At 41.4% G+C, this 24,781-nt stretch overlaps 1 protein-coding gene across 2 annotated transcripts; it reads left to right on the top strand.

Moving 5' to 3' along the window:
* Positions 1-639: 639 nt before the first annotated feature.
* fam110b (family with sequence similarity 110 member B) lies at positions 640-24,320 on the top strand. Of its 2 annotated transcripts, XM_047369298.1 has the most exons (6): positions 640-772; positions 2,135-2,206; positions 16,320-16,447; positions 17,471-18,074; positions 18,881-19,293; positions 22,413-24,320. In XM_047369298.1, the coding sequence occupies exons 4-6, from the start codon at positions 17,952-17,954 to the stop codon at positions 23,314-23,316; spliced, it is 1,440 nt and encodes a 479-aa protein (XP_047225254.1). In that variant the 5' UTR covers positions 640-772; positions 2,135-2,206; positions 16,320-16,447; positions 17,471-17,951; the 3' UTR covers positions 23,317-24,320. The 2 variants fall into 2 exon arrangements, with proteins under 2 accessions (XP_047225254.1, XP_047225255.1); XM_047369299.1 differs by lacking the exon at positions 2,135-2,206.
* The last annotated feature ends 461 nt before the right edge of the window (positions 24,321-24,781 follow it).

Raw genomic sequence — 24,781 nt, 5'->3', positions numbered from 1 at the left:
TTAGACTGAGGGGGTCTCCCCTGGATCCGAATTTATCTGCTTCATTGCAGGGTCTGAGCCGCTCTCCGTTAGGTTTGGAAAAACCCCAACACTGAACGGGAAAAATGGAATGTTTAGTTCCAAAATAAAATGAAAATGAAAACCAATTATAGATAGATAGATAGATAGATAGATAGATAGATAGATAGATAGATAGATAGATAGATAGATAGATAGATAGATAGATAGATAGATAGATAGATAGATAGATAGATAGATAGATAGATAGATAGATAGATAGATAGATAGATAGATAGATAGATAGATAGATAGATAGATAGATAGATAGATAGATAGATAGATAGATAGATAGATAGATAGATAGATAGATAGATAGATAGATAGATAGATAGATAGATAGATAGATAGATAGATAGATAGATCTGAACTTAGTTCGAACTTTCTTTGTTTGAAAAAATAAAAGCAGTTTTGTGCAAAATATGTTGGGCTCTTTTAATGTAACTTTTACACAATTCATATAAACTTTTTCTGTGTTAAAATGAACAACCTTTAATAAGCTCGCTCTACACGATGAACGTAGATATCCAGGCTAAAGTGTGGAGGTTTTAAGCAGATAAGACGCTGATTGTGAAGAGGCTGGGCGGAAGGAAGTGGTGCTGCTGCTGCATGCTGCTTCTAGCGGAGGACTGGACGCTGTCAGGCCGAACAAACGCACCGATCATACGGAGAGAAATTGCTGCAGCATCCTCTGTTTTCTGTCTTTGGAACTCAGGTAGGCCAGATGCACAGTTATGTTTCTATCTAATCTACATGTTTGGCTCCATCAGCACACACAGGGTTCACCATTTCTCCTCGGGCTTCTGCTCAGGTCTATTGTTCGGCAGATTGTCATTCAGGCAGCAGCAGAGGGGAGCTGAGCCAGCCACCATTTGTGTTTATGGATGTGTGCTTTGCAATCAGCTGCTTGGTTTTTAGGCTGGCTGTGCAGAGCCAGACACACATTCCATTCCATGCCAGGCTGTGCCGTGTCGTGCTGCTATCTCGGTTGGGGTTGAGTATTGCAACGCATCAGCACCGCACGCACGCACACGCACGAGCACGCGCATCATGTAGTGGCTGTCAGCTGCTAGCGTGCCACTGCTGACACACCCGTCTGCTCCTGCCTCCCTGGAAGCTTCAGCTGAGCAGTAACAACAGTACTGTCACCCTGGTCCTGCTTCATCCTTGAGTTTCATGAACCAACTGGGGCTTAATAAGTTCCAAACGAGACAGACAAAAATGTTCCTAAAAATTTCAGTAGATCAAAAGAGTCAGCAAATAAATAATATAAAAAAATGAAAGCACGAAAATCCCCAGCAATATCTAAACAGTTCATAGATGGCTAAAATCTGTATAAACCTGGTTTAAAAGGGAACCTTATTATAAAATGTTTAAAGACATTTGTTAGAACGCTAACTGTGGACCTGTTTATTAAGCTGTGATTGACAAGAACAAAACTGGGTTTGAAACCCGGACCCACCACTACTGGATGAGCTACAAAACCACACACTAACATATAAGTCTAGGTTATTGTATATGTTCCAGTCATGGTTTTATAGTTCTCGCAATAACAGTAATGACCTCTGTCCCCTCCCCCCGAATAACATTGGTCACCCCCAGTGGCCCTTCCAGATGTGATAAGCTGTTGTTTAACGACTGAAGCTGAAGTTGTTCACTTGTCCGCGAACGCACCTGCCTTTTCCGATTATCAGTAAATGCAGCATCATAGGAATGGTTTGCCTTGCTTATAATGTTTCAAGTTACTTCTTTATACTTATAGAGTAACGAACCACTTATTTGTCTTTTTAAATTATTGGCGTCTAACCTGTCGGCCCTGTAACATGCATAACATGGTAAAGAGGGTGAGCTCGGTCATCTGTAGAATTTGTCATGCACTGCAGAGGGCTGCAGCTGGTTCTGATACAGCTGGTGAGTTGAAGTAATTTGTTTTAGTGTTTTTGATCTGAAAGTCCAATGGTGTCTGTCAGTTATGTTGCTGTGTCAACTATGTTCACTTTGATATGGATGCAAACTGTCTACATGTATATTTACACCTTGCGTCTATGTTGTATTTTATCTCTCATGCTGACTCCAGTTAGCTGCATTCCACCTGTAAGAGACCCACAGTTTAGATGTTGGCAGAAGTTTAGCACGCAAGCGAAGAGAGGTATGTCATGTTTTAGATTTATATTGTTCTGAAGTGTACTTGTGAGGAGCTTTGCATACTATTCTTTATAAAGGTTTTTGGTTTTATGACTTAGAATCTGGTTTTTTCGCATGTGTTTTCCATTTTATGACTATGTAAAGCTACAGGGGTTGGACAATGAAATTGAAACACCTGGTTTTGGACCACAATAATTTATTAGTATGGTGTAGGGACTCCTTTTGCGGCCAATACAGCGTCAATTCGTCTTGGGAATGACATATACAAGTCCTGCACAGTGGTCAGAGGGATTTTAAGCCATTCTTCTTGCAGGATAGTGGCCAGGTCACTACGTGATACTGGTGGAGGAAAACGTTTCCTGACTCGCTCCTCCAAAACACCCCAAAGTGGCTCAATAATATTTAGATCTGGTGACTGTGCAGGCCATGGGAGATGTTCAACTTCACTTTCATGTTCATCAAACCAATCTTTCACCAGTCTTGCTGTGTGTATTGGTGCATTGTCATCCTGATACACGACACCGCCTTCAGGATACAATGTTTGAACCATTGGATGCACATGGTCCTCAAGAATGGTTCGATAGTCCTTGGCAGTGACGTGCCCATCTAGCACAAGTATTGGGCCAAGGCAGTGCCATGATATGGCAGCCCAAACCATCACTGATCCACCCCCATGCTTCACTCTGGGCATGCAACAGTCTGGGTGGTACTCTTCTTTGGGGCTTCTCCACATCGTAACTCTCCTGGATGTGGGGAATACAGTAAAGGTGGACTCATCAGAGAACAATACAGGTTTCACATTGTCCACAGCCCAAGATTTGCGCTCCTTGCACCATTGAAACCGACGTTTGGCATTGGCATGAGTGACCAAAGGTTTGGCTATAGCAGCCCGGCCGTGTATATTGACCCTGTGGAGCTCCTGATGGACAGTTCAGGTGGAAACAGGAGAGTTGAGGTGCACATTTAATTCTGCCGTGATTTCGGCAGCCGTGGTTTTATGTTTTTTGGATACAATCTGGGTTAGCACCCGAACATCCCTTTCAGACAGCTTCCTCTTGCGTCCACAGTTAATCCTGTTGGATGTGGTTCGTCCTTCTTGGTGGTATGCTGACATTACCCTGGATACCGTGGCTCTTGATACATCACAAAGACTTGTTGTCTTGGTCACAGTTGCGCCAGCAAGACGTGCACCAACAATTTGTCCTCTTTTGAACTCTGGTATGTCACCCATAATGTTGTGTGCATTTCAATATTTTGAGCAAAACTGTGCTCTTACCCTGCTAATTGAACCTTCACACTCTGCTCTTACTGGTGCAATGTGCAATCAATGAAGACTGGCTACCAGGCTGGTCCAATTTAGCCATGAAACCTCCCACACTAAAATGACAGGTGTTTCAGTTTCATTGTCTAATCCCTGTATGTTCTGAAGGCAGGGCTGTGATGCAGTTTTCGAGCTCACCACTAGGGGTGTGGCCGGTTTGTGAGTAATGTTAAGAACAGATGTAAACAAAGCAATGAGAATCATCAGAAGATGAGTTTGGATAAAATTTACATTCACCGGCCAGTTTTTTACGTACACCTGTCCAACTGCTTGATAACACAAATTTCTAATCAGCCAATCACATGGCAGCAACTCAATGCATTTAGGCATGTAGACATGGTCAAGATGATCTGCTCCAGTTCAAACTGAGCATCAGAATGGGGAAGAAAGTTGATTTAAGTGACTTTGAACGTGGCATGGTTGTTTTTGCCAGATAGGCTGGTCTGAGTATTTCAGAAAATGCTGATCTACTGGGATTTTCACGCACTACCATCTCTAGGGTTTACAGAGAATGGTCCGAAAAAGAGAAAATATCCAGTGGGCGGCAGTTCTGTGGGTGCAAATGCCTTCTTGATGTCGGAGGAGAATGGCCAGACTAATTTGAGCTGATAGAAAGGCTCAAATAACTCAAATAACCATTCGTTACGACAAAGGCATGCGGAAGAGCATCTCTGAACCCACAACACGTCGAACCTTGAGGCAGATGGCCTACAGCAACAGAAGACCACGCCGGGTGCCATTCCTGTCAGTTAAGAACAGGAAACTGAGGCTACAATTCACACAGGCTCACCAAAATTGGACAATAGAAGATTGGAAAAGCGTTGCCTGGTCTGATGGGTCTCGATTTCTGCTGTGACATTTGGATGGTAGGGTCAGAATTTGGCATCAACAACATGTGTGCATGGATCCATCCTGCCTTGTATCAACGGTTCAGGCTGGTGGTGGTAGTGTAATGGTGTAGTGGATATTTTCTTGGCGCACTTTGGGCCTCTTAGTACCAATTAAGCATTGTGTCAACACCACAGCCTACCTGAGTATTGTTGCTGACCATGTCCATCCCTTTATGACCACAGCGTACCCATCTTCTGATGGTTACTTCCAGCAGGATAACGTGCCATGTCATAAAGCACGAATCATCTCAGACTGGTTTCTTGAACATGACAATGAGTTCACTGGATTCAAATGGCCTCCACAGTCACCAGATCTCAATCCAATAGAGCAACTTTGGGATGTGGTGGAACGGGAGATTCACATCATGGATGCAGCCGACAAATATGCAGCATCTGTGTGATGCTATCATGTCAATATGGACCAAACTCTGAGGAATGTTTCCAGTACCTTGTTGAATCTATGCCACGAAGGATTAAGGCAGTTTTGAAGGGAAAAGGGGTTCCAACCCGGTACTAGCAAGGTGTACCTAATAAAGTGGCCGGTGAGTTTAAGTAGTATTGGTGAGTGTGTGTGTCCATAAGACTGGTAAGTTGTGTAAACTGTAAGGATAGTTTGTTAATTAGGTTTGTTGTTCTGGACATTTTCTGTTGGCTCCTTTTACATAATAGAAGATATGGCTAACAAAGATAAGTTTTCACCCTGAGTTGGTCAATTTTTTTTAGATTTAGCTGCCTTTTTCTAACTGGATCTCAACATTATAAGTGATAGAAACACAGGACTGAAGTAATGATACAACGGTATATTTCATTAGTTACCAAATATAGTTCAGGCTACAAATAAAGGCCTTTGGGCAAATTAGTTAGGCTAGAAATACAGCTCGTGGCTGGAATATTTTATGTAATATACTCATGTTTTATTTGTGTATTTTGTTTTGTAGAACCACAAACACCTGTACCTCAATCTGCTTATTAAAGAAACCGTAAAACATCTGGCCTGATCATTGACTTGAAGGTCATATCAAGTCTCTAGGGTCCCCAGACACTTAAAAAAGTAAATACCTTGCTTTACACAATCAGTGTCACCCATTCATACACACATTGACTGTGATAGACTACATTGTAGCCACAGCTACTGACAGAAGTGAGGCTGCCATATACAAGCACCACCGAGCAGGCATCCAGCGCCACCATCAGCAGGCAAGTCGGGGGAAGTGTCTTGCCCAAGGACACAAGAGACAGAGCGGGTTTTCGAACCGACAATCCAGCAGTTACAGGACAAACGTCTGCCACCTCAGCCACAGCCGCCCCTCATACTGGCATTTAACCAGTGCACACTCTAAGATCACCACCATAATAAACTGGTCATTAATCTTAGAAATCACCATTACAGTTAATGCATTCTGTTATGCTTAGAACTTGTTTATCAAACACTGTATTGCATCTATTTGTTTATTTTGTAGTTTTCACTGTGCCGGAAAGTGTTCTGTAGATGCAAGGTTTATCCTGGATGCTCTGAAAAGGAGAAATAAATATCTGCACTTCTCAGAGATTTTTTTATGTTAAGGGCTTCTACATGTAGGCTGTGAAAATTAAATGCTGGAAGTGTTCTGCAGGACTTGGAAGTTAAATTTGTAAAAACAAAAGAAAAATGGTCTGTGATAGGTTTTGTTGCAGTTCCTATTAACATTACAGCATCCCAGCATTTTTCAAAGTCAGTCATTGGTGTTGATTTTGTTGTGCCACCCAAATATTTTTAATGGCCCCATGTATTTACCCCACCCCCATGAAAAATATGTGGGGACACCACTGGTTAGGAGCTGCTCAGTCAGAGAGCTGCCCCTCCTGTATAGGAGTGTGGTAGTTCTACCTGGAAATGATCATACTTCACCCCCACTGAAATTAAGAAAGCTGCTGTGTGTCAGTGCACAGAAGATATACAGCTCAAATGATTAACAATACTTTAGATTAAAATGGGTGCTGTTTCCACCAGTACAGCACAAATTGGTAGATATTACAGGTGTACCAAAAATCATTGTTTTTACGTTTTCAGTGCGCTTCAATCAAGAGAAATAAATGACATTAACAGAACTGACCGGATTGGTTGACTTAGTTAATAACATCAAGCCACATGTAGATGACCGAGGTTGTTGTTTGGGAAGTTTCATAGAGTGTGCCAACATTGATAATAAAAATAATTTAAATGTATTTGAGGCTGTTTTGATACTTCAGCAATCCAGTGCACAAATGCATTTGTACTTGAAAAAGAATTCCATAGAAAGTGGACCTGTTGAAAACACACTTCTCGTTGATGGATTCCTTTTGAGACAGTACCAATAGCTCTTCCAATGCTTTGGAATACCCTGCCACTGCACATTAGGCAGGCTTCCTACTTGACAATTTTTAAGTTTCTTTTAAAAACCCAGACTGGGTTGGACCCCCTTTTCCCTTCAGAACTGCCTTAATCCTTTGTGGCATAGATTCAACAAGGTACTGGAAACATTCCTCAGACAATTTGGTCCATACTGACATGATAGCATCACACAGATGCTGCAGATTTGTCGGCTGCACATCCATGATGCGAATCTACACCACATCCCAAAGGTGCTCTATTGGATTGAGATCTGGTGACTGTGGAGGCCATTTAAGTCCAGTGAACTCATTGTCATGTTCAAAATCCAGTCTGAGATGATTCGTGCTTTATGACATGTTGCGTTATCCTGCTGGAAGTAACCATCAAAAGATTCAATTCAATTCAGTTTATTTATATAGCACCAATTCATAACACATGTCGTCTCAAGGCACTTCACAAAAGTCAAGTTCATACATTTCAATTAATCCTAACCATTGAACAGTGCAGTCAGATTCAGTTATTTATTCAAATTGGATACAAAGTTTTTCTATCTAAGGAAACCCAGCAGATTGCATCCAGTCAGTAACTTGCAGCATTCACTCCTCCTGGATGAGCATGTAGAGACAGTGGACTGTCACTGGCGTTGACTTTGCAGCAATCCCTCATACTGAGCATTGCATGTAGCGACAGTGGAGAGGAAAAACTCCCTTTTAACAGGAAAAAACCTCCAGCAGAACCAGGCTCAGTGTGAGCGGCCATCTGCCACGACCGACTGGGGATTTGAGAGAACAGAGCAGAGACACACAAAGAACACAGTAGCACTGATCCAGGAGTCATTTCTTAGGGAAGGAAAAGTAAATGTTAATGGATGTAGCTCCTTTAGTCGTTTCGCCTTGGCCAATGCCCCTCTCGAGAAAGGTGTCACAGGTAGACACAGAGTCAGGCCAGATGTAGCTTCTAGGAAGAGAAAAGAGAGAGAACATGAAGTTAGAAACTGAAATAACAGCAAATAATGAAAAATTGGAGAGTAGTTTGAGAATGTAGCGAAGAGGGTGAAAGTGGTCATTATGTCCTCCAGCAGCCTGAGCCTATAGCAGCATAACTACAGAGATAGCCCAGGATAACCTAAGCCACTCTAACTACAGGGGTTGGACAATGAAACTGAAACACCTGGTTTTAGACCACAATAATTTATTAGTATGGTGTAGGGCCTCCTTTTGCGGCCAATACAGCATCAATTCGTCTTGGGAATGACATATACAAGTCCTGCACAGTAGTCAGAGGGATTTTAAGCCATTCTTCTTGCAGGATAGTGGCCAGGTCACTATGTGATACTGGTGGAGGAAAACGTTTCCTGCCTCGCTCCTCCAAAACACCCCAAAGTGGCTCAATAATATTTAGATCTGGTGACTGTGCAGGCCATGGGAGATGTTCAACTTCGCTTTCATGTTCATCAAACCAATCTTTCACCAGTCTTGATGTGTGTACTAGTGCATTGTCATCCTGATACACGACACCGCCTTCAGGATCCAATGTTTGAACCATTGGATGCACATGGTCCTCAAGAATGGTTCGGTAGTCCTTGGCAGTGACGCGCCCATCTAGCACAAGTATTGGGCCAAGGGAATGCCATGATATGGCAGCCCAAACCATCACTGATCCACCCCCATGCTTCACTCTGGGCATGCAACAGTCTGGGTGGTACGCTTCTTTGGGGATTCTCCACACCGTAACTCTCCCGGATGTGGGGAAAACAGTAAAGGTGGACTCATCAGAGAACAATACATGTTTCACATTGTCCACAGCCCAAGATTTGCGCTCCTTGCACCATTGAAACCGACGTTTGGCATTGGCATGAGTGACCAAAGGTTTGGCTATAGCAGCCTGGCCGTGTATATTGACCCTGTGGAGCTCCCAACAGACAGTTCTGGTGGAAACAGGAGAGTTGAGGTGCACCTTTAATTCTGTTGTGATTTGGGCAGCCGTGGTTTTATGTTTTTTGGATACAATCCGGGTTAGCACCCGGACATCCCTTTCAGACAGCTTCCTCTTGCGTCCACAGTTAATCCTGTTGGATGTGGTTCGACCTTCTTGTTGGTATGCTGACATTACCCTGGATACCGTGGCTCTCGATACATCACAAAGACTTGCTGTCTTGGTCACAGATGCGCCAGCAAGATGTGCACCAACAATTTGTCCTCTTTTGAACTCTGGTATGTCACCCATCATGTTGTGTGCATTTCAATATTTTGAGCAAAACTGTGCTCTTACCCTGCTAATTGAACCTTCACACTCTGCTCTTACTGGTGCAATGTGCAATCAATGAAGACTGGCTACCAGGCTGGTCCAATTTAGCTATGAAACCACCCACACTAAAATGACAGGTGTTTCAGTTTCATTGTCCAACCCCTGTATAAGCTTTATCAAAAAGGAAAGTTTTAAGCCTAGCCTTAAACGTAGACAGGGTGTCTGCCTCACGGACTAAAACTGGGAGCTGGTTCCACAGGAAAGGAGCCTGATAACTAAAGGATCTGCCTCCCACTCTGCTTCTAGAGACTCTAGGAACCACCAGTAAACCTGCAAAGTGCTCTGTTAGGAACATATGGAATAATCAGATCTCTGATGTATGATGGAGCTAGATCATTAAGGGCTTTATATGTGAGGAGGAGAATTTTAAATTCTATTCTGGATTTAACAGGGAGCTAATGAAGGGAAGCTAAAATAGGAGAATTATGATCTCTCTTTTTAATTTTCATCAGAACTCTTGCTACAGCATTTTGAATCAGCTGAAGGCTTTTAACTGCATTTTGTGGACATCCTGATAGTAAAGAATTACAATAGTCCAGCCTTGAAGTAACAAATGCATGGACTAGTTTTTCAGTGTCACTCCTGGACAGGATATTTCTAATTCTGGCAATGTTCCGGAAGTGAAAGAAGGAAATCCTAGAAACCTGTTTAATATAGGATTTAAATGACATGTCCTGGTCAAACATAACACCAACGTTCTTTACTTTATTATCGGAGGTCAATTTAATGCCATCCAGGTTAAGTGATTGACTAAGCAGTTGTTTTTTTAAAGACTCCGGTACAAAACTTCTGTGTTGTCTGAATTTAGAAGCAGAAAATTTTAAGTCATCCAAGTTTTTATATCTTCAAGACATGCTTATAGTCTATCTAACTGGTTGGGCCCATCAGGATTTATGGATAAGTAAAGCTGAATATCATCAGCGTAACAGTGAAACTTTTTCCTATGCTGCCTGATAATTATTACCTATCGGAAGCATATATATAGTAAAGAGAATTGGCCCAATCACTGAACCCTGTGGTACTCCACAATTAACCCTGGAGTTTAAAGATGATTTATCATTTACATGAACAAACTGGAATCTGTCAGACAAATAAGATTTAACCCAGCCTAGTGATGTTCCCCTGATGCCTACAGAATATTCCAGCCTTTCTAAGAGAATATTGTGATTGACTGTATCAAATGCAGCACTGAGATCTAACAGGACAAGTACAGACACAAGTCCATTATCTGAGGCTAGGAGAATATCATTAGTGACTTTCAGCAGAGCTGTTTCAGTGCTATGATGAGCTCTGAAACCTGACTGAAACTCTTCAAACAGGTCATTGCTGTGTAAATGCTCACACATTTGATTAGCAACTATTTTCTCAAGTATTTTAGATAAGAATGGAGGATTGGATATACAGGGGTTGGACAATGAAACTGAAACACCTGTCATTTTAGTGTGGGAGGTTTCATGGCTAAATTGGACCAGCATGGTAACCAGTCTTCATTGATTGCAGAGTGTGAAGGTTCAATTAGCAGGGTAAGAGCACAGTTTTGCTCAAAATATTGAAATGCACACAACATTATGGGTGACATACCAGACTTCAAAAGAGGACAAATTGTTGGTGCACGTCTTGCTGGCGCATCTGTGACCAAGACAGCAAGTCTTTGTGATGTATCAAGAGCCACGGTATCCAGGGTAATGTCAGCATACCACCAAGAAGGACGAACCACATCCAACAGGATTAACTGTGGACACAAGAGGAAGCTGTCTGAAAGGGATGTTCGGGTGCTAACCCGGATTGTATCCAAAAAAAATAAAACCACCAGAACTGTCCGTCGGGAGCTCCACAGGATCAATATATATGGCCGGGCTGCTATAGCCAAACCTTTGGTCACTCAGGCCAATGCCAAAGGTCGGTTTCAATGGTGCAAGGAGCGCAAATCTTGGGCTGTGGACAATGTGAAACATGTATTGTTCTTTGATGAGTCCACCTTTACTGTTTTCCCCACATCCGGGAGAGTTACGGTGTGGAGAAGCCCCAATGAAGTGTACCACCCAGACTGTTGCATGCCCAGAGTGAAGCATGGGGGTGGATCAGTGATGGTTTGGGCTGCCATATCATTGCATTCCCTTGGCCCAATACTTGTGCTAGATGGGCGCGTCACTGCCAAGGACTACCGAACCATTCTTGAGGACCATGTGCATCCAATGGTTCAAACATTGTATCCTGAAGGCGGTGCCGTGTATCAGGATGACAATGGACCAATACACACAGTAAGACTGGTGAAAGATTGGTTTGATGAAGTTGAACATCTCCCATGGCCTGCACAGTCACCAGATGTAAATATTATTCAGCCACTTTGGGGTGTTTTGGAGGAGCGAGTCAGGAAACGTTTTCCTCCACGTTTTCCTCCACTCACATAGTGACCTGACCACTATCCTGCAAGAAGAATGGCTTACAATCCCTCTGACCACTGAGCAGGACTTGTATATGTCATTCCCAAGACGAATTGACGCTGTATTGGCCGCAAAAGGAGGCCCTACACCATACTAATAAATTATTGTGGTCTAAAACCAGGTGTTTCAGTTTCATTGTACAACCCCTGTAGGTCTGTACTTTTTTACAGACCTATATCCTATATCTCGGTCAAGTGAACGTTTCTTAAGTAAAGATTTAATTACAGCTACCTTAAAATCTTGTGGTACATATCCTTTTACTAAGGATGGATTAATCATCTAAAATGGGGCTGGTAGTCAGAGGGAACACTTCCTTAAATAATTTGGTTGGGATTGGGTCTAACATACAAGTTGAAGGTTTAGATGAAGCTAATATTTCTGATAACTCAGGAAGCTCCACAGGATCAAAACAGTCCAAACACAAATCAGGTTCTGCAGTTACTTCCAATGTTGTCTCACTTGCTGAGGATGAAGTAATCTAATCTTCGGGAGTATGTCAAAGATTTTATTTTTAATAGAATCAATTTTATTTAAGAAGAATCCCATAAAGTCATGACTGCTGAGAGCTAAGGGAATGGATGGCTCAACAGAGCTATGACTATGTAAGTTTAGCAACTGTACTAAAGAGAAACCTAGGATTATTCTTGTTCTCTTCTATTAATGATGAGAAATAAGCTGTTCTGGCTTGGCAAAGTATCTTTTTATACAACAGTAGACTAGTTTTCCAGATTAAGTAGGAATCCTCTGGGTGTGTAGAGCACCATTTTCTCTCCAATTTTCTAACATTGTGCTTTAAATACGCAGCTCTGAATTAAACCAAGGAGCTAACCTCATATGAATAATTACCTTCTTTTTCAAGGAGGCTGCATTGTCTAATGCATCACGCAATGATGAAGTAACACTATGAACAAGAGAATCAATTTGTGAAGGAAGAAACAAAATTATTGCCCTCCATTGTGCTTTTCAGTGATAATGAGGAAATCAAAAGTGGAACAGATACTTTGAAGGTTGTTACAGTATTGTCTGATAATGATCTACTATAATGAAATTTTCTTTCAGGTGTGGAGTACTTGGTTAAATTAAACTCAATGGTTATTAAGAAATGGTCAGACAGGACAGGGTTATGAGAAAATATTATGTCTTTACACTCAATGCCATATGTCAGCACAAGGTCCAGAGAATGAAGACAAAGGTGGGTAGGTTTGTTAATGTTTTGAGCAAAGCCAATCAGTCTAAGATAGCATTAAAGGCTATATTTAGGCTATCACTTTCAGTGTCAACATGAATGTTAAAATCCCCCACTATAATAACTTTATCTGTATTTAACACTAAATCAGATAAAAGGTCTGAAAACGTATCTAAATTTGAGAGTAAGGGCCTGGTGGACGGTACAAAACAACAAACAGAAGTGGTTTTAGTGCTTTGCAATTTGGATGAGGAAAACTAAGGATTAAATATTCAAGAGTTGTAGCTATTGATTGGTCTGGGACTAATCAAAAAATTGGACTGAAAGATGGTTGCTATTCCTCCTCCTCGCCCAGTATTTTGAGGAATGTGAAAATTTAAATAATTAGTAGGAGTTGACTCATTTATAGTAACATGATCCTCTTGCTTCAGCCAGGTTTCTGTGAGGCAAAATAAATCTATCTGATTGTCACAAATCAGGTCACTAACTAGCAAAGTCTTTGAAGAGAGAGATCTTATGTTCAGTAAGCCACATTTAATTGTTTTATTTTTATTTTTAGTCTGAGTTGTGTTTATTTTTTATGAGATTTTCATGATTTCCTCCGTTTACATAATTCTTCTATTTATTTAATTTTCGCCGTGGGCGAGACACTGTCTTAATAGGGTAATGGGTGGGTAGCAGTACAGAAGCTGCAGAGAGGAGTGTTAAACTACGACCCTGCTTCCTGGTCTGAACCCTGGGTTGTCAGAGTTTTGGAGAACTAATAAATTCGGCCAGATTCCTAGAAAGAAGAGATGCTCCATCCAAAGTGGGATGGATGCCGTCTCTCCGGATCAAACCAGGTTTTCCCCAAAATGTTCGCCAATTATCAATGTAGCCCACATCGTTTTCTAGACACCACCTAGACAGCCAGCAGTTGAATGACAGCATGCGGCTAAACATGTCGTCACTGGTCAGATCGGGGAGGGGACCAGAGAAAATTACGGAGTCCGACATTGTTTTGGCAAACTTTTACACCGAAGCAACACTAACTTTGGTGACCTCCGATTGACGTAACCGGGTGTCATTACCGCCAGCGTGAATAACAATTTTACTGTATTTACGCTTATCGATAGCCACCAGTTTCAGGTAGGAGTTGATGTTGCCCGTTCCTGCCCCTGGCAGACATTTGACTATGGTCGCTGGTGTCTCTAGGGCCACGTTTCTGACTATGGACCTGCCAATTACCAGAGTTGGCTTCTCAGCGGGTGTGTCACTGAGTGGGGAAAATCTGTTAGAAACGCAGATGGGTTGTGACCTGTGGGCTGGGATCTAGGACTATGCTTTCTACGTACCGTCAGCCAGCCGACCTGAGGCCCCGGCTGCACGGGCTCTGCTGAAGGACTGCTACGGGGAGCTACCCACGGTGGGTAAGGGGCCTCGGCTATCTGCTGGTTTTTCAACAGCGCAGAACCGGGCCTCCAATTCTGACACCCTCGCCTCCAAAGCTACAAAAATGCTACATTTATTACACGTACCATTATCACTAAAGGAGGCAGAGGAGTAACTGAACATCTGACACAGAGAGCAGGAGAGAGGAGGAGACTCAGAGAGAGAAACAGCAGAACGGGTAGCCATGGTGGAGCTAAAGCTAGCGCTAACCTAGCGACCCCTTACCACTACGAGAAAAACCATGTAGGACACGGAGAATCCCCAAACGTTAAATGCAGCAACAGAAAGTATGTATTTTAACGTGCTTATGTATTAGAACAAGTAAGAGATATCACAGTAGAGAGAAATCAGATCAAACGAGAGAGCCTTCACACACCAAACAATCCACCGAGTGCAACAGTGAAAACAGGAAGTGAATACGTCTTACCACGCCTTCACAGCTTCCCCTGATGGGTACACTGTGGTCATAAAGGGATGGACATGGTCAGCAACAATACTCAAGTAGGCTGTGGCGTTGACACGATGCTTAGTTGATACTGTGGGGCCAAAATGTGCCAAGAAAATATCCCCCACACCATTACACCACCACCAGCAGCCTGAACCGTTGATACAAGGCAGGATGGATCCATGCTTTCATGTTGTTGACACCAAATTCTCACCCTACCATCCAAATCTCGCAGCAGAAATCGAGACTCATCGGACCAGGCAACAGTTTTCTAATCTTCTATTGTCTAATTTTGTTGAGTGTGTGTGAATTGTAGCCTCAGTTTCCTGTTCTTAGCTGACAGGAGTGGCACCTGATGTAGTCTTCTGCTGTTGTAGCCCATCCGCTTCCAGGTTCGATGTGTTGTGCGTTCAGAGATGCTCTTCTGCATGCCTTGGTTGTAACGAGTGGTTATTTGAGTAACTGTTGCTTTTCTATCAGCTCAAACCAGTCTGGCCATTCTCCTCTGACCTCTGGCATCAATAAGGCATTTGCGCCCACAGAACTGGATATTTTCTCTTTTCCGGACCATTCTCTATAAACCCTAGAGATGGTAGTGCGTGAAAATCCCAGTAGATCAGCAGGTTCTGAAATACTCAGACCAGCCTATCTGGCAAAAACAACCATGCCACGTTCAAAGTCACTTAAATCACCTTTCTTCCCCATTCTGATGATCGGTTTGAACTGCAGCAGATCGTCTTGACCATGTCTACATGCCTAAATGCATTGAGTTGCTGCCATGTGATTGGCTGATTAGAAATTTGCGTTAATGAGCAGCTGGACAGGTGTACCTAATAAAGTGGCCGGTGAGTGTATATACAGTACTCATAAAACATTAGGTATATTCAGCTTTGGGTGAAATTTCAAGATGCACTATAACCTTAACCTTATCCAAACATTTTTATTCACATGTCCAACTGTTGAATATTTCAGTACTTTTTGCACAATATGCTGTTCTCAAGCAAGGAGCTTAACGTCAAAATGTCTACAGTGCTCATCATCCTGTTCACGTTTTGAAATCATGAGACCAGGAAGACACCAACAACTGATCAACAGTACCTCTCCATTGCGAGGCTATAAACAGGATGTTCTCAGACAGAGGAGTCCACTGAGCTTAAATATCAGTGTGTTGCTCTCATTGAGTCGTTTATTTTGCAGCAATCCCTCATACTGAGCAAGCATGTAGTGACAGTGGAAAGGAAAACTCCAGGATAACCAGGCTCAGTGTGAGCGGCCATCTGCCAAGACCAACTCGTGACCTACTTTCATTCCGAATCCAATCAGAATATTCCGACTGACATGTTTACATGACACATTTTTAGTCTGATCGGCCGTTTATTCCAATTTCTTATGTCCATGTAAACGACTGGCAAGATATTCCTAAAGGGTTCAGCATCTTTATATGACTGTTGGCCATGTGAGTTTTAAGAAATTATTTGTGAACTTCCACTGGCAGCACAGGTGCCGGTGTATGAAGACACACACTAGTCTGAAGCAGTGATTTACAAACAAGTGTATCTTCAATACCCACACATAAAAGAAAACGGGCTTTAAAAAGTGTCAACTGTGCATGAAAAGGTCGATTGTGTTGTTTTCACATCACCTTCAAGGTCATTAATTGATTTTGAAATGAAGATGTTCTGATGACATGTGGAACTGCTGCTTTCTCTGTTTTATTCATTTCTGTTTCTCTTTCCCTGACAGCATTGACTGCCACTGACAACCTGCAGCACATAGAGAAGAAACAAGAGGAAGCTAACTCCAACAGCCAGCAATGAAGCAGAAGGTTTGAAGAAGCCAATGAGCTGAACCAATACAAAGCTTTCAAACTGGTAAATGTTCTTTGTAAGGTTGAACTATTTATGATGTGTTTTTAAGAAAGTAGGAACAAAAACAATTCTCAAGAATAAAAATGAATAGATATGTAGGATGGAGTATTAGGGCCTGGCTAAGAGATTTTTTGTTTTACAATTACGAGAATAAAGTACTATATAAATAAACTTGACTTGACTTGACAGCTCATCTTCCACAAAACAAGCAATTTCTTTCAAGTCCATGTTCTTTTTTCAAAACAGACACAGTCATATGCACAATTGTTTCAAAGTTGGATACTGGTAATAATTTGATGCTGATCTGCTAAAAGATTGTCCTTATTTGTGAAACCAATACTATAGTATAACTTCACAAGATGCGCAACATTCTTAATTTTAACGCTTGGAACACTGCGCTTTTTGTAAGAGTTGCCATCAAAATTCCAACTATATTCTTGTAATATTACCACTTAATTTCAAGTAATTTCAAAAGAAAAAGCTCTAAGCCTGGCGCTAATACTCCATCGAAGATATGAAAAGTTGCTGGAGCAAACTAAAAGTTGTACCTCTTTAGCTGTAAAGAAAGCATGCCTCTCATGGAAAATCCTTTATTATTGATCAGGCCTAATTTCTGTTAATGTTAACCTTACTTTCAACTCTGCTACTTATTTTACACAGAAGTCATAATGAGATTGGAATAGTTATTGGTTGAGTGATCACAATGAAGGTGCATAATATGCAGATGTCAGTTTGTTGTTGAGTTGTACAGTTTTTTTTATTACACATTTACTAAAATTAACAAATATTACAATAAAGGAAAGATTTAAGCAACAGTAAAATATAACCAGGACTCAATCAACAATAAGAGTCAGTCGTTACCCAGCTTCAGATGGATGGATGGTTTATGTTGTTTGCCTGCAGAAATACTGCAATTCGTTGTTTGTGTTCTGCCTTTACTTAGTTACTGTTCCTGCTGTTATTGCAAGGTGCATTATGTCAAAGCTGAACTCTTAACTCTATTGGCTTTTCTTTTCCCCTTTTCAGACACTTGGCAGGCTGAAGGGAGTACTGATCTCAGAGTGGAGAGGCAGTAGGGCTTTGATTTCTTAAGAGCCTCTGCTGTCCCCTGGCTGAATGGGAGTTCTTATCTACACCACTGCACTGCCACATTTCTTGAGCCTCACTCTTCACTTTGCTGTCACTGCACTCATTTGCCTTCTTCATATTATTCTGTTGCCCATCTCAAATTATACAAAAAATACTGTTTAATCCACAGACCCAATAGAGATTAGAGTCTAGCGATCCTCCTCTGAGTTTATGTGACTACAGTGGTCTCCCACTCCTCTTCAGTAACTCTTGCATTGTCTCAGAAGCAAAGTGCAGGGTGAGGGTTTTCATCCTTTTTTAGATTTTTTGCCTCCACCTTGTGTCTTCATGTTTTGGGGGTTCCTTAGTGACCCCACCCTTTGTCAACCACCCCGCACCTATTGCCACCACGGCCGGCCACCCCAATCGCCTTGTTGCCATGCCGACAGAGACGCTGGCTCCCCCACTGCCAGGTAGCAAGTCTGCCGGCCCCGCCACACCCTTCAGTTCCACTGTTCCTCTTCGCATCCTTAACAAGGGCCCTGAATACTTCAGAAGGCAGGTGAGAATTTCATTGTTGAGGTGTTAATGAGTACACACACAGCTGTAGTTAAACATTTACATCCACTCATCGTTACCAAGAATATCAGATGGAATTTGGGCCTTTTAATGATTTATTTGAGCCATTTATCATGATGGAATAATGATACAACATTCAGCTGTGATGTTCTTAGCTACGGTTCCTACACTACACATCTTGCAGGATTTTAAAACATTTATTTGTCTTCCTTAATCATATTTGTCGTCATTGTGGAGAATCTGCTTTGGTTAGAACATTGTATTCATCTGACTGGTCTGTTTTGCCGAAGTATGCAGTATTTAGAACCTAAAATGCACAAATTGCTTTTTTCCATGCACTGTTATGGGGGCATTTCTAAAATTAGCAGTTGCAAAGTTTTCTTTGTGCAAAATTTAATGTGAAGGATAAGAGAGACAAAAGCTTCTGGGATGTTTGAACTTCTAGGTTGTACTTACTGCTTGTTTTTTGGCTTCATGGCTGGTAACTCCATTTGCTGGAGCTCCAATCAGAAATATGTTGTTTTTCAAGAATGAAACTAGATTTTGTTTTGAAATTGTAAATAGTGTGAATAATTCAGTTGTAGTTGCCTGAGTTTGTAAAGGGGTAGGAATATACGGTATACGTTTATACTTCCACCTACTCTTAAACATGGAAGAAGGATCTGTGAAGATGTGATTTATTAATACTGTGAATGTGTTTGGTCATGTGTGAAATTAACCTTAACCTAAGTTAAAAAAACTGAAAAAAACTATTTACATTAAAGTAATACATTTTTAATGTGTTCTCAGGCGGAACCTAACCCAAACCGCCTAAGTGCTGTTGAGAGACTAGAAGCTGACAAAGCAAAGTATGTCAAGAGCCAGGAGGTTATCAATGCAAAGCAAGAAGCAGTCAAACCACCTGTCCGGGCCAAGCCCACCGTTGACCCTTCCATTCTGTCAAAGAAAAGCCCTGGTACTGGTGGAGGAGGAAACGGAGCTGGGGTACCTTTTAAAGCATCCAATAACAATGCAAAGTCAGACATATGTGCATCCAGCTGTGGCAGCAGCAAACGGGCAAATTTAAACCTGGAGATCTTAAAAAATCTGCTAAACTCATCGTCATCCTCAGGAGCAGGTTCTGAAGGACTATCAAGTGGAGCTAAAAGTGCTGTACTTATGAGGTCATCATCCAGAATGGCCAGGAGCTGGACACCGTTGGGGTAAGTCAGTTAATATGTTTGCATATTTTATAGAGCACTTCCTAATGCAACTACACAATATTGTTCTAAGCGACCCACTGCTTTGTGATGCAAAATTAGAACACATTGCTTACAACAAGCTAAATGATGTCTTGTTGTTCTATTTATTAATGCCAATGTTTTTTTAGCTTATAGTTAATCAAAATACAGTTTTTCATCAAAACTGAATCTAAAGTTGAGTTTAGATCATACAGAGGTGGGAATGTGACTGAAATTCTGATATGAGAAACCAGAGAGACATCTGGAGAAAATCGAATTTATTGGGAGGTAATCCTGATGCTGTAGATCTGTTAACCCTTGGGGTCTTTTTATGTGGTGCTCCACATGTGAAGGCTGTTTTTAACATCAGTCCTCCCCATATATAACAAATATTGTCTGATTTTTCTTTTTAAACCCTTAAATACCCTCTTTAGTAATTAAAATGTCTGGTTTTTTTACCATCTCAATTATGCAAAGTGGAAAATTGTCTTGGTTTTTATTGCGGGGCAGAGGGGCAACATTGCCAACAACAATAATACTGATTTATTTCCTGTGCAGAGACATTAAACGTATATATGTATATACATGTATATGTATTTTAGAAGCTGGTGTATTTACATTACATGAAAAAAATGCATCCAGTGGGAAAATTTAAATATGAAATAAAAGAATGGAAATTAAATTACAAAGGACATTTGTGTTCATAAAAGGAATTTCGAAAAGGTAGTCAGTGGCTAAAAAATGATGAAGGCACACAGATTGCTCTATTTACAATAAAATGTATAACAAAATCATGAAAAATGACTTCAAAATACACAACCTGACCAAGTTTTGTGACATTTTCATCAACACAGCCTTTTTCATCCAAAAATAAGTAGAAAGGAACATATTTCCAGAGACCTACAAGGGTAGGGGTACAGATCTGTTAATGGGTTACTTTCAGTTGATATACAACATTTTCAAAAGAGTTGTATATCAAAATGGTTAAAAGCAAAGACTGCTACAACATTGGATGAGTTGAAATCCTGGGGTCATTTAACAACAGATTGCCTAATTTCAAAAATTGTTTTAGATGTTGCAGTAAAAAGTACAATGAGAGCTTCGAATGGTCTGCCTTTTAGTGATTCAAATGAAATATTTCACTTAGTAGCCCTAATCAAAGTAATTGTCCTTTAATTCAGCCAATAGGTGACCTTCAGTACTGCAGAGTATGATATTTTAACCAGTCATTTAGAATATTTTCCAGAGTAAACATTATACTGGTCCTTCTCAAAATATTAGCATATTGTGATAAAGTTCATTATTTTCCATAATGTAATGATGAAAATTTAACATTCATATATTTTAGATTCATTGCACACTAACTGAAATATTTCAGGTCTTTTATTGTCTTAATACGGATGATTTTGGCATACAGCTCATGAAAACCCAAAATTCCTATATCACAAAATTAGCATATCATTAAAAGGGTCTCTAAACGAGCTATGAACCTAATCATCTGAATCAACGAGTTAACTCTAAACACCTGCAAAAGATTCCTGAGGCCTTTTAAACTCCCAGCCTGGTTCATCACTCAAAACCCCAATCATGGGTAAGACTGCCGACCTGACTGCTGTCCAGAAGGCCACTATTGACACCCTCAAGCAAGAGGGTAAGACACAGAAAGAAATTTCTGAACGAATAGGCTGTTCCCAGAGTGCTGTATCAAGGCACCTCAGTGGGAAGTCTGTGGGAAGGAAAAAGTGTGGCAGAAAACGCTGCACAACGAGAAGAGGTGACCGGACCCTGAGGAAGATTGTGGAGAAGGGCCGATTCCAGACCTTGGGGGACCTGCGGAAGCAGTGGACTGAGTCTGGAGTAGAAACATCCAGAGCCACCGTGCACAGGCGTGTGCAGGAAATGGGCTACAGGTGCCGCATTCCCCAGGTCAAGCCACTTTTGAACCAGAAACAGCGGCAGAAGCGCCTGACCTGGGCTACAGAGAAGCAGCACTGGACTGTTGCTCAGTGGTCCAAAGTACTTTTTTCGGATGAAAGCAAATTCTGCATGTCATTCGGAAATCAAGGTGCCAGAGTCTGGAGGAAGACTGGGGAGAAGGAAATGCCAAAATGCCAGAAGTCCAGTGTCAAGTACCCACAGTCAGTGATGGTCCGGGGTGCCGTGTCAGCTGCTGGTGTTGGTCCACTGTGTTTTATCAAGGGCAGGGTCAATGCAGCTAGCTATCAGGAGATTTTGGAGCACTTCATGCTTCCATCTGCTGAAAAGCTTTATGGAGATGAAGATTTCATTTTTCAGCACGACCTGGCACCTGCTCACAGTGCCAAAACCACTGGTAAATGGTTTACTGACCATGGTATCACTGTGCTCAATTGGCCTGCCAACTCTCCTGACCTGAACCCCATAGAGAATCTGTGGGATATTATGAAGAGAACGTTGAGAGACTCAAGACCCAACACTCTGGATGAGCTAAAGGCCGCTATCGAAGCATCCTGGGCCTCCATAAGACCTCAGCAGTGCCACAGGCTGATTGCCTCCATGCCACGCCGCATTGAAGCAGTCATTTCTGCCAAAGGATTCCCGACCAAGTATTGAGTGCATAACTGTACATGATTATTTGAAGGTTGACGTTTTTTGTATTAAAAACACTTTTCTTTTATTGGTCGGATGAAATATGCTAATTTTGTGAGATAGGAATTTTGGGTTTTCATGAGCTGTATGCCAAAATCATCCGTATTAAGACAATAAAAGACCTGAAATATTTCAGTTAGTGTGCAATGAATCTAAAATATATGAATGTTAAATTTTCATCATGACATTATGGAAAATAATGAACTTTATCACAATATGCTAATATTTTGAGAAGGACCTGTAGCTTTATTCTGACACAAAGCTATTCTGATTTGGAAAAGAATCTTGACCTTGTGTGGCCTAATTAAGCATATGCTGACAAATCAGATCAGTTGATTTTATTTTTTGGTGTAAAGTTAAAAACATTAACTAACAGATTAATTGGTGGATTAAAAATCATGTATCCACCTTCTTGCGTTTTCACACTCTTTTGTAGTGCATTCTATTAAAATATGTTTCTGTGTCCCTCCTAGGATGCCTCTGACATACAGATCCACAATGACTCTTAATGAGCAACCTTCAGACTCAGCTCCCAGTCCAAGCACCTCACACTCCCTCAGATCCTTCTCTCATTCCCTAAAGGTCCCCCCAATGGCCAGTGGGGGGCGTCGCAGTCCACAACAGGCAGGAAACCTCAACCTTAGCAGACGACTCCAGGATGAGAGAGGATGTGAAGGTGGAGTTGTCCAGCGTTGTCATTCCCCACTGCCACCTCTCCTCACCTCCCACTCATCATCCGACCTCCTGCGACTGTGCAATGGTAAACCACTGCGCACAGCTCAGTCAAGTAGCTCCTCTGCTCCGCCTCTTCCTCCCAAGCCTAACCCCACCTGTCTCCCTCCTGCACTATCCTTGTCACTGCCACGCCCACGTCCACCTTTGTCTCCTATGCCCTGTGACAACACAACCCAACAGTCATTACCTTGTGATTTTGGAGACCCTGCCAGTGCATCAGCTGACCTGAACATTGATCTTGAGCAGGGTTCAAATGTGACTCGCCGCTCCTCACTACATAGGTCCAAGTCAGACCTGTCAGACCGGTATGCCCGGGCTGGAGCTGATGTGGAACGCTTTTTTAATTACTGCGGCCTTGACCCTGAGGAGTTGGAGGCAGTGGGTCCCGAGAACTTTGCACGGGCCAACTCAGACATCGTTAGTCTGAACTTTCGATCAGCTTCTATGATCTCCTCCGACTGTGACCAGTCGCACCGATCTTCCAATGATGGAATATCAGAAGAGAATGAGGGTGAGGAAGAGGAGGATGCTGGTGAACGTGTCCCGTATGGCATCTCAGCTGTGGAGCGAAATGCAAGGGTCATTAAATGGCTGTATAGCATTAAACAAGCAAGAGAAACACAAAAGGTCTCCCATGTTTAGGTTAAGGATTCATGTGTACTGAAGATACTGTAAACTGAAGACAATCTCATCGATGGCTTTTTGTCAATAGGGTCATTTATAACCTGATTTAAAAGCTGAAAAGAAAATCGTTTTAGTTTTAAGAATAAAGGCGTGAAGGACAGAAGAGGTGATCTAACAGGCCCTATCAAAAAATGACAAGAGGTATGAAGAGATAAAGAAGAAGAATTTATAATAACGTGAACAGAACAAAACCAAACATGGACAGATGTAGTGAGAAATACTCAGTAAGTTTCTGTCTGGAAACTTTACTGACATCGTAGTTGCAACACAACCAAGAGCAGGATGCAATGTGTTAGGCAGTGGATCCACACGGTCAGAGGTGTTGGTGTTTAAGACAAAGAAGACATGTTGGCTCATCATACATTAGTGTGACTGACATTCCAACAAAGTGCAGCCTGGTTTCACTTCTTTTTATTTCTGATTTGTTTGGCCAGTTAAGCTTTTATTCAGTGTTCTTTCCACACTTAAGAGACTGCCATCAGTCTAAAACATAAAACTGGAATCATCAGATATCCGCATTGATAAAACATAAAAACCATGGCTGTAATGGTGCCTGTAGAAGCAGTTTTTAATTGTAAAAAATCATTTTTTTCTTCTATTGGTATGTCCACCAAAACCTCCTTATGTTCCTATTCCATGAAATAATTGGCATTTTGTGCTGTACTACTATTCTACCAGAGGTATTTGCACATGTCCATTTCTGCTTGAATTTCAGTAAGTATCATAATATGTAAAGATTTTATAATAAATCCAACAGAGTATTTTTTTTACTCAAACCTGTGAATGAAGTAAGAAATGAAATCTTGTTCACTGTAAATGCAGAATGAAGTTGTCTTATTCAGTTGAGTAGCAAGCAATTCCAGACTGAAAATACTCTGTAAACCCTGCATTCCATCAGTGATGCTAACTATCAACATCTGTAAGAAAACCAAGAGTCTCCATTAAAAAGCAGGCAATTGCTATTTGTCTGTTGTGTCATTCTAATGCAGACAGCCAAGAGGAACTGGGAGGCAGTTTCAGAATGTGACGTTTTTCTCCCAACGAACTGATAAAAGCAAGTGGATCTACTGCTGTCTTAAGGCAGTCCTTTTGTATAAATTAAGCAGTTCAATATACCCTCCTGACTACAGTTTAAATGTCTTCATAGTAGTAAACATTTAGAAACTGAAATTCATCCCACACACACTCCATACCACTGATCTCATTAATCAGTGTCCTCCAAAGTGAACAGTTACTTTTTTCCTCTATGTTGTCTGTTTTTTTTTGTTTTGTTTTTTTTATTTTATGGACAACACTTGATTTTTTGTCAGGCAAGGCTGCAAAGTGTTGCTACACACTTAGTTTAAGTAAATGTAATTTCAAATTTATAAGTTAGAGATCCCCATGGATTTTCTCAAACACAGGATCACAGTGTTATATATAT

The sequence above is a fragment of the Girardinichthys multiradiatus genome, chromosome 6 (assembly GCF_021462225.1).
Source record: "Girardinichthys multiradiatus isolate DD_20200921_A chromosome 6, DD_fGirMul_XY1, whole genome shotgun sequence".
In the NCBI taxonomy this organism is placed as follows: Eukaryota; Metazoa; Chordata; class Actinopteri; order Cyprinodontiformes; family Goodeidae; genus Girardinichthys; species Girardinichthys multiradiatus.
Note: the sequence above shows the minus strand (reverse complement) of the source record. Positions and strands in the feature narration are given on the sequence as shown.